Here is a 9940-nt window from a genome sequence, read left to right on the forward strand (position 1 = left end):
CGGGCACTTCCTTGCTCTCGGCGGCAGCGCCTCGGTCCTCCTCGGCGACAGCCAACTCGGTGGCGGGCCCTGCCACCGGCTCGGGCCCTACGACTACGTTGACGTTCTCCTCGGCGATGTGCTCGCCGGCCGGCGATCCTCCGTCGTCGTTCCACTCGGCGAACAGTGTGTCCCACACATCTACAGCGCCGCCCCACCCTTCGAAGGAGGGCTCCTCCGTCATCCAACGCGGACGGGGGCCTTCCTTCTTCAGGATGCTTCGCAAAGGGGCCGCAGTCACTGACCTCAGCACCGCTCTCAACTCCGTCGGCGGCGGCACCTCCTCCGTGGGCACCTTGTAGGGTATGTTCGCGCTCGGAGGCGCAGCACAGAACGCTTCATCGTCCGCACTGGCCGCATAGAACACATCACCGTCGACTTCCTCCTCCTCGGAGTACGCCGACTCCTCCGACCTCACGGACCGGTCCTCGTCGTACGCCGAGTCGACGGTCTCAGCCGCCGTCCCCTCTTCGTTGCCTACTCCACGCTCGGGGCTGCGGTCTGGGCCACTCGCGGGGTCTCCATCGCCCGCGGGGGCGTCCAGCTTGGCCACCTCGGCCTCTTTAGTCTCTTCATCGTTACCATCGAGGGCGGCCCCATCACGGGCCCACGCCCCGTTCACCCTTGCACTCGGCTTGTCCTGCTCGGCGCTCTCCTCGGTCGCCGTCTTCCCCGCAGCGTACATCTTTTCCTCCTCGTCACTCGCAACGGCCCACGCCGCTTCTTCCTCGTAGCAGTATGCAGGCTCTTCCGCCACGCTTTCCTCATTTTCGCCGTGCACAGACAACTCCGTCCTGCACTCAGCTTCACCTTCTTCCCGCACGGACAACACCGTCCGCCCCTGCTCTCGTTCATACTCTTCTTCGACGGAGACGCCGCTGGGTACAACCCACTCTTCCCGGGCCCCGGCAACCGTCTCAACTTCCACTTCCGCTCTTGGCGCCTCTACGCGTTCCTCTTCGACGCTCCCTTCATTCACACTACTCTTCACAACCTTGTCCACCGTTTTCCTCGCCGTGACCGCAGAACGCCTTCGTCTCGCCTGCCTCCTACGATCACCCCTGAGCCATCCTCTAGACTAGAGAAAGGAGTCTCCTTCCTCCCGCCCCCGTCACTGTCGAGGGGTCGGATTGCTCTGGGCGGCCACGTTCAGCAAACTCGGAGTCGCATCACGAAGCGCAGCCGACACGGAGCACTGCATCACGGAGGGGCTCGCGTCTTGGCAGAAAACACAACCAGACGGAGATTGAGTACCCCCAGCGGCTGCAGTCTGGCCTCCACCGTTCTGGGGCCTGTCACACTCGACCGCGATATGACCAAACGCGCCACAGCGCCTGCAACTCATCGACGCGCGCTTGCATGTGGCGCGACCATATCCCATGAAGTTACAGCGACCACACACAGGCGAACCGTCCTGCGTGCGACTATCATCGCCCATCCGAATGCCCCGGAATGGCTGAGCGTTCCCTGGCTCACGACCGTTTCCAGCGGGCTGAGTGACAGGGGCGGCGGCCACTACCGGCGCTCGATTGCGAGGCGACCTAAGCGGCTGCCACTGGCGCTGCATAAGTTGCTGTTGCCACTGTTGTTGCTGCTCCATGAACGACTTCATCTGCTCAGCGAGGGCCTCGACCGCAGTCGTCGCGGGGGCCTCCTCCGACTTCTTGTTCTTCTTCTTGGACTCGCTGTCCGAGAACTCGTCGTCCTCCTCGATCGGACGGTGCATGTCCTTGAACATGATCCGCTCGCACGCTTCCGGAATGTCCGACGCGGGACTCGCGTCCAAGGTCGCCAGCATGCGCTTGTTCCGCAGTCCTCGGCGGAAGAGCTGGTACCGCATCTGCGGATTCGGGTAGTTGAGGGACTCGCACAGGTCCGAGACTCGGTCACCCCACTCCTCCACGGACTCTCCGCGCTGCCTCTTCGTGTTCTCTAGCAGCTCCCACAGCTCGTCAGCCGTCCGGCTGAGGAACTGGTTATGGAACTGCACCTTGAGCGTTCTGAACGACTTGATCCTCGAGTTGTTCCACCACCGGTCAGCCTCGCGGCCTCGCAGCTTCTGACGGAACACCAGCAATCTGGACCGGTTGGGGAAACCGTCCGTGTGGTCCTCGAAGAGCTCCCAGAAGTCCCGCGCCTTCTCCACCGTGGCCGTGTCCGAATGGAACATCGGCAGCACCTTCACGGCGTGCGAGACCATCGTAGACAGGTTGTAGGCACTCGGCGAAAGTCCACTGGCACCGCGCCGACTCGTCGACGGTGCAGCCGTCGGAGCCGGCGGAGCCGTACCCGTTCCAGGCGTTCGACTTGCCGTAGGGCCCGTTGTAGGTTGCATGGGCATTCCGCCACCGAGCGGCTTCGAGAGCCCAGCCGGACCGCCGGCGAACTGCAACTTCTTCATCGGAGGGGGCGACTTGGTCGGCGACTTCACCGCGCTTCCACTCCCACTCCATCCTCCGTACTCGGGGGCCTTCCCCGAACCATGTTGAGCGCTCCAGCTCCATCCAAAGGCAGGGCGATCCGTTCGGCCGGCCTCGGGACCCGTGTAGCGGGTGATGAACCCACTCGGGCCTCGCTGCGTCGGGACCGGCTCCTCCATCGCGTCGTGGTAGTCTTCCTCGTCGTCGGCGTTCATCCCGTAGCCGTACCCATAGTCCGTCGGCTGAGCGTAGGGCTGCCCCACACTCGACCGTCCCATCGGACTCGAGACGGGTGGCTCCGGCTCGCCCTTCACGGCGGGCTCCGCCTTGGCCTCCGCCACGGTCTCCGTCTTCATTCCAGCCGAGGTCACCGGCTGGACTCCAGTCGCGGTCTCCGTCTTGACCGCCTCCTTCTCTTCATAGTCCTCCTTGTCCTCCTGGCGTCTTCTCTTCTCAGTTTACCGTTCCTTGTCCACTCTCAGTTTACCGTTCCTTGTTCACTTGACCTCTTGCTCTTGACCGTGCACACTTGGCTCTTGTGTCTACGTTACCGTTCCCTTGTCCTACCGGCCTGGATCGCTCCTCTCACTGCTCCTCGACGCCGCTTTTCCCGCGCGGCGTGTACTCGTGTGCGGACTCCTGGGTCCTTCCCTGGCACACTTTAAACGCGAGGAGGGGGGTCACACGTCCAGTCACCAGGTCCAGACGCTCGGCTCTTGACTCTGTTCACTTCCGGGCACAGGCTCTCAGCACTGTTCACTCCACAGTCGGCAGCACTACCCTGCTTCTCCACCACGTGTCGCGAGTCGCTTTGTCGGACCGGTTTGGGGCCGGCCGCCGCTGTATTGGAGTAGTAAGTGCTGCCTGTGCTTATAGGTTTATGGGGCACAAATAGCAAGGAGATCACTAAGCAAAATGCAATAAGTGTTCCTTACGACCTGTGTGGTCCTTTTAAGCAAAATTCACGACTGACCTTCCTTCTACTCCTAACTCTTCCTCTGTACCTCTGCAGATCCTTGCATTTCAGTGCCTTCGGGTGACTCCGTTCCCGCTCACCCCTCCCAAAGACTTGATCCGTTCACCTTGACGGCCCTCAAAACCGCCCAACATGCCATCCGTCCCCGAAGTCCCGCCACGACACTGCGAGGCACATCATCCCTCCAAGATACCTCTGGGTAGCGGCCCACGGGTCTCCACCTTCGAGACAACCCGGCCCACGGCCCACTACTTCTCGCCCGCGGCCACAGCAGGTGGACGACCTCAGGCACTCATCGTCGCCCACGCAGAGTTGGAACGGTCCGAGCCGTTCCGACTCGGGACAGAAGGCCTCTTCAAGGTCGCTGATCTTTTATTGACATCGCCTTCGAAGTTCGTTTACGTTAGCGTTAACGCAGTAATGCAGTGACCAAATGCGACGCTGATGTCGACAGGAATGAATCGAGCCATTCCTTCAGGTAGAATCTGCCAAGTCGTTGGGGTCCATCAAATCGAGAGTACCAAGTGCAACCATCTCCGATTGTGCAGAATTCCGAGATACTTCGTGAGCACCAGATCATGAATCGACCAGCGAGAAGGCGGGAACGTTCTCTTTTCACTTTCGTAGCACCTCCGAGATGCTCGGCATCTGCAAGTTCTGTGCCTTTCGCATAACAGAGCACACTTTTTGACCTGGAGAGAATGATATGCCAGACGCGACAGAAAAAAAATACTAAGTCGCAATTGTGTCGATAAACGCGAGTCCAGTTCCTCGGTCCTGATTGAATCGTTTGCGTATCTGCCTTGAAAAAAACTTTGGGCCCTCCACCCTTGAAACTCCATCCATCAAGCACCATTTATCTGCTGAATGCGGTGACAATTCGCTGGGCTTTGCGTCTGCAACGCACGTTATCCCGGCCGGGTTCTTTCTTCATGTCGACGACACAGGTGCGTGACACGGTTTGTGTGTCGGTCACTGCTGCTGTCGCTGCTCGAGCACCTTCCAAGTCGCACTTTTGGGTCTTCTGATCTGCGATAAACAGCTTCCGAAGCCGCGCCTTGACTGCTGTAGCTCCTGTTCCGTCGCGGCTGCTGCATCTGCTCATGGAAAGCGCTCCTCCTGCTCCTGATCGACGCTCGGCCCAGCGATAATTAGGCGACGTGTCCATTCCCCTGGTCTCCCACCGCCGCTTAGCAGCTTGCAACTCAGCAACACGCCGTTGCTGCTCGCGCGTGTGGAAGTCCGGTTCCGTGGCCGGCGGTCGTGGATAAGCCACCAGTGGCGGACTGGAGCGTCGAGGCTGCTTGGTGTCCTGCCGCTTTTCATCTAAATCATCACTTGCAGGCGCCTCTATTGCTTCATCTCGCGGCTTCCGGCACTCGCAAGGCTGGAAGCGACAGCAAACTCCGCTGCGAAGTCCAAGAGCTCCTCCACCTCCAGCGTTCGGCTTGACGAGACTATCAGCTCTTGACACAATGTACGCGCCCGGGCCAGGACCTGAACAAGACTTGGCCAGCCAGTAGCGTGGATTCTTCGTCGGATGGCGGCCCGAGCCGAAGCTGCGGCCTCTAGTCGCTTTAGACGGCGCTGACGCAGTCGCAGGCGGAAACGCGTCCGGTTCATCTCGAAGCAACTCGTCGATCTGCTGGAGGTTCCTGGTCGTCTCGCGCCGCTGCTGCAGACTTTCGAGCGCTGTCGGTAGCACGCCGTCCAGCTGCTGGCCAAGTCTCTCTCGCCGTCGCATGCGCACTGGCCAGCACCTTAAAAACTGCGAAACGGACGCCAAGAAGTTCATATATTGAGCCGCGCACGGCTTAGCGGGGACTGTGAGGCCCATGACTTACACTACATAGGCCGGCAGCGTGCTCACCGGGCCGCAGCTCTTGGCCCGGTCGATCTTGAGGTGTCGGCGCATCTGCCGGATGGCGCGTGAAGTCTCCTGCCAGGCCGCAGTGCGGTCCTCGCGCAGTGAGCCTGGAATGTCGAAGCGCTCGCGCACCGCCGCACGCAGCGTCGAGATGCGCTGCACCAGCAGCAGTGACGGCAGCGCGGCCAACGCGACGGCCGCCAGGACGAGCACAAGGCGCAGCACAACACTCGTGCTATCTCGGTACGCCTGCGAGTTGATCCACAGGGCCACGAAGACCCACATGGCCGCGACGGCCAGGCCCTGCAGGCCGTAGGCGACCGAGTACCAGGTCAGGGCTGAGCCGTAGGACGTTAGTCCGAGCCGCACTTCGATCTGGGCCAGGGGCAAACACGGACAGCAGATCTCCACGTTAAAGTTGGAGGCCATGCAGCTCTCGGGCTCATCGGGGATGACAGGGCTGGACCACCCGCCGACGGTGATGCCGTTGGCGTCCTGGCCGGTTGGGGCCTGTAGCCCGCCGTGCACAGTCTTCTCGACCTTGGGCTTCGTCATGGGGGCAGCGGGCCAAAGTGATTTGACACATGGGTCAAAGTGATTTGGCCCAAGTGATTCGATACTGGTTTCATGTGATTTATACCTGACTTCATGGAGTTTTCAGTAAATGAAGGCAGTGCAGTTACTGCACTGCCCTGCAGTATGAAGTAGTCTACGATGTGTATTGGTCAAGTGACTTAGCTGTATTCGCTAGTGAGTTACTACGCGCGAGTCCACAGCTAAGAGGCAGCTACTTGGCCGGACATGAACAAAGATACAACAAGTTGTTCCAGTGTTGGTCAAAACTTCGACGGACGCTCCCGTTGACGTCGAATGGTTGCTTAGGCCCGCAGGAAGCGCGACTGCTGCTGCTGGGTCTGGAGGTACGAGTCGTCCGGGCTCTCCGTCGACGGCGTGGTCGGCTTGCCAGCGCCAATCTTGCCCGTCTTGCCGGACTTAGGCGTCGGGGCAGGCGTGGTCGCGGCAGGAGCCGTCGTGGCCGGGGCCGTCGTGGAAGGAGCCTCCGTCACCGGGGTCTCAGTAGCGGGGGTCGAGCCGGAGCCGGACTTGTTCGAGCCCGAGCCGGAGGTGGAGGTAGAAGCCGAAGTCGAGGCGGAGTGCTCAGTCGAGGACGAGCCCAGCTCCGAGGTAGGCGTGGTAGCGGCCGGAGTCGAAGTAGGGGTGTTCTGCTGCTCCGGAGACGAGCCCGAGCCAGACTGGTGAGGAGCCGAACCCGAGGACTGCTGGGCCGGCGACGAGCCAGAGCCCTGCTCCGAAGTCGGGGTAGTAGCGGCAGGCGTGCTCACCGGGGTCTCCTGCGAGGGGCTGGAGCCCGAGCCAGTCTCCGACGCGTGGCTGCCAAGCTCCGAGGTCGGCGTAGTAGCGGCGGGGGTGCTCACAGGGGTCTCCTGGGAGGGGTTAGAGCCCGAACCGTTCTGCTGGACGGGGTTGGAGCCCGAGCCGGTCTCCGAAGCGTGACTGCCAAGCTCCGAAGTAGGCGTAGTAGCGGCAGGGGTGCTCACAGGGGTCTGCTGGGCAGGGTTAGAGCCCGAACCGTTCTGCTGAGTGGGGTTGGAGCCCGAGCCGCTCTCGTTCGCGCACGGGGTAGCGGCAGGGGTAGCCTCAGGAGTCTCCTCTGCGTGGCTGCCGAGTTCCGAAGTAGGCGTCGTGGCGGCGGGGGTGCTCACAGGGGTCTGCTGAGCGGGGTTCGAGCCCGAGCCAGTCTCCGACGCGTGGCTGCCAAGCTCCGAAGTCGGGGTAGTAGCGGCGGGGGTGCTCACAGGCGTCTCCTGGGAGGGGTTGGAGCCCGAGCCAGTCTGCTGTGCGGGGTTCGAGCCGGAACCCGTGGTCGAGCCCTGCTCCGAAGTCGGGGTAGTGGCGGCCGGAGTCACCTCAGGGATCTGCTGCTCCGGGCTGGAGCCCGAGCCGTTGGGAGCCGAGCCAGACGACTGCTGAGCGGGCGACGAGCCGCTGCCCTGCTCCGAGGTAGGCGTGGTAGCCGCGGGGGTCACCTCAGGGATCTGCTGCTCCGGGCTGGAGCCCGAGCCAGCGGTCGACGAAGAGCCGAGCTCAGAGGTGGGCGTCGTGGCAGCCGGGGTGCTCACAGGGGTCTCCTGAGCGGGACTAGAGCCCGAGCCCGAAGCGTAGGGAGCCGAGCCCGAGGACTGCTGAGCGGGGGACGAGCCGCTGCCCTGCTCCGACGTGGGGGTAGTGGCGGCAGGCGTCGTGGCAGGCACGTCCTGGCTGGGCGACGATCCAGAGCCCTGCTCGGACGTAGGAGTCGTGGGAGCAGGGGTAGTGACAGGCACCTCCTGGCTGGGCGAGGAGCCCGAGCCCGTCGAAGGAGTCTCCTGCGAGGGAGACGAGCCCGAGCCGGTCGAAGGCGTGTCCTGCGAGGGAGACGAGCCCGAGCCGGTCGAAGGCGTGTCCTGCGAGGGCGACGAGCCAGAACCCTGCTCAGCAGTAGGCGTGGTCGAGGCAGGCGTCGAAACCGGGTAGTTGTACTCAAGCGTCGGGCAAGGAGTGTCCTCCGAGCCACTGCCCTGCTCCGTCGTAGGAGTGTTCTGCGAGGGAGACGAGCCCGAGCCGGTGGAAGGCGTGTCCTGCGAGGGAGACGAGCCCGAGCCGGTCGAAGGCGTGTCCTGCGAGGGCGACGAGCCAGAACCCTGCTCAGCAGTAGGCGTGGTCGAGGCAGGCGTCGAAACCGGGTAGTTGTACTCAAGCGTCGGGCAAGGAGTGTCCTCCGAGCCACTGCCCTGCTCCGTCGTAGGAGTGTTCTGCGAGGGAGACGAGCCCGAGCCGGTGGAAGGCGTCTCCTGCGAGGGAGACGAGCCCGAGCCGGTCGAAGGCGTGTCCTGCGAGGGCGACGAGCCAGAACCCTGCTCAGCAGTAGGCGTGGTCGAGGCAGGCGTCGAAACCGGGTAGTTGTACTCAAGCGTCGGGCAAGGAGTGTCCTCCGAGCCACTGCCCTGCTCCGTCGTAGGAGTGTTCTGCGAGGGCGACGAGCCCGAGCCGGTGGAAGGCGTCTCCTGCAAGGGCGACGAGCCCGAGCCAGTGGAAGGCGTCTCCTGCGAAGGCGATGAACCGGAACCATTCTCGGTCGTCGGGGTCGAAGCAGCAGGCGTCGACACCGGGTAGTTGTACTGCAGAGTCGGGCACGGAGTGTCCTCGTCCGACGAGCCCAGCTCCGACGAAGGCGTCGTCGGGGCCGGGGTGGTCACGGGGACATCCTGCGAAGGCGAGGAGCCCGAGCCGGTTACGGGGACGTCCTGCGAAGGGGACGAACCCGAGCCAGTAGAGGGCGTCTCCTGCGAAGGCGACGAGCCCGAACCAGTCGAGGGAGTCTCCTGCGAAGGCGACGAGCCAGAGCCCTGCTCAGCGGTTGGCGTCGTAGCTGCCGGGGTGCTCACAGGGATGTCCTGGCTAGGGGACGAGCCCGATCCAGTCGATGGGGTTTCCTGTGAAGGAGTGGAGCCCGAGCCGGTCGAGGGAGTCTCCTGGCTAGGCGACGAGCCCGAGCCAACGGGGTAGTTGTACTGCAGCGTGGGGCACGGGGTGTCCTCCTCGCCGCTGCCCTGCTCAACCGTAGGCGTCGTAGCAGCCGGAGTGCCAACCGGGTAGTTGTACTCCAGCGTGGGGCACGGAGTGTCCTCCGCGCCGCTGCCCTGCTCGATAGTGGGCGTCGTAGCAGCCGGGGTGCCAACAGGGTAGTTGTACTCCAGCGTCGGGCACGGCGTGTCTTCGTCCGATGAACCGAGCTGCGAGGTCGGGGCCGTGGCGGCCGGGGTCGACACGGGGACGTCCTGCGAAGGGGACGAGCCCGAACCGGTCGAGGGCGTCTCCTGCGAAGGCGACGAGCCCGAACCAGTCGAGGGCGTCTCTTGCGAAGGCGACGAGCCCGAGCCAGTCGAAGGAGCAGAGCCGCTGCCCTGCTCGGTCGTCGGCGTCGTGGCGGCAGGGGTCACCTCAGGCACCTGCTGCTCCGGGCTCGAGCCAGAACCAGTGGTGGACGAGGAGCCGAGCCCCGATGTGGGGGTCGTGGCGGCCGGGGTCGACACGGGCGTCTGTTGAGCAGGGGACGAGCCCGAGCCGGTCTGCTGAGCGGGGTAGGAGCCCGATCCGGTCTCCGACGCGTGGCTGCCGAGCTCCGACGTAGGCGTCGTGGCGGCCGGGGTCGACACAGGCGTCTGCTGGTAGGGCGACGAGCCAGAGCCAGTGCCCGACGTGGGCGTCGTAGCAGCGGGGGTAGCAGCGGGGGTTTCCTGAGCGTGGCTGCCGAGCTCTGACGTCGGAGTCGTCATGGCCGGCGTAGCAGCCGGGGCGGGCGGAGCAGTCGAGGCCGCCGGCACCGGCGTGTTCAGGCCGGTCTTGGGTCCGTCGTTCGTGTAGTTGTCGGCCGAGCCCTGGTTAGCACCACCGGGCGAGTAGCTGCCGGCGTTGTCGAAGTTGATGCCGCCGCCGCCACCGCCGAGCACGACCTGCATGGCCATGGCCGCGAGCACGATGGTCGTGTACACCTTCATGGTAGTGGTTTACTGTAACAGGGGACGATGAAACACGCTGTTGATGGTCTAGCACGGGGAACGGGAATCTCCAACCAGG

At 63.7% G+C, this 9940-nt stretch overlaps 4 protein-coding genes across 4 annotated transcripts; all 4 read right to left on the minus strand.

The window, feature by feature from the left end:
* Positions 1-1327: 1327 nt before the first annotated feature.
* On the minus strand, positions 1328-2209 carry PHYSODRAFT_436609 (hypothetical protein; the record flags this gene model as incomplete). The annotated part of the gene is made up of 2 exons (XM_009520478.1): positions 1328-1495; positions 1673-2209. Coding segments are annotated over 2 exons (705 nt in total), but the record flags the coding sequence as incomplete, so codon positions are not given.
* Positions 2210-4705: 2496 nt separating this feature from the next.
* PHYSODRAFT_455958 (hypothetical protein) lies at positions 4706-5155 on the minus strand (the record flags this gene model as incomplete). The annotated part of the gene is made up of 1 exon (XM_009520479.1): positions 4706-5155. A coding segment is annotated over one exon (450 nt), but the record flags the coding sequence as incomplete, so codon positions are not given.
* A 104-nt stretch (positions 5156-5259) lies between these two features.
* Positions 5260-5867, minus strand: PHYSODRAFT_353831 (hypothetical protein). Its single transcript, XM_009520480.1, has one exon. The coding sequence runs from the start codon at positions 5855-5857 to the stop codon at positions 5276-5278; it is 582 nt and encodes a 193-aa protein (XP_009518775.1). The 5' UTR covers positions 5858-5867; the 3' UTR covers positions 5260-5275.
* Positions 5868-5980: 113 nt separating this feature from the next.
* Positions 5981-9861, minus strand: PHYSODRAFT_556181 (hypothetical protein; the record flags this gene model as incomplete). Its single annotated transcript, XM_009520481.1, has 4 exons — positions 5981-8568; positions 8605-8832; positions 8953-9262; positions 9491-9861. 4 exons carry the CDS (start codon positions 9859-9861, stop codon positions 6181-6183), a joined length of 3297 nt encoding a protein of 1098 aa, XP_009518776.1. The 3' UTR covers positions 5981-6180.
* Positions 9862-9940: the final 79 nt, after the last annotated feature.

Source organism: Phytophthora sojae (assembly GCF_000149755.1).
Source record: "Phytophthora sojae unplaced genomic scaffold PHYSOscaffold_2, whole genome shotgun sequence".
Taxonomy (NCBI): Eukaryota; Oomycota; class Peronosporomycetes; order Peronosporales; family Peronosporaceae; genus Phytophthora; species Phytophthora sojae.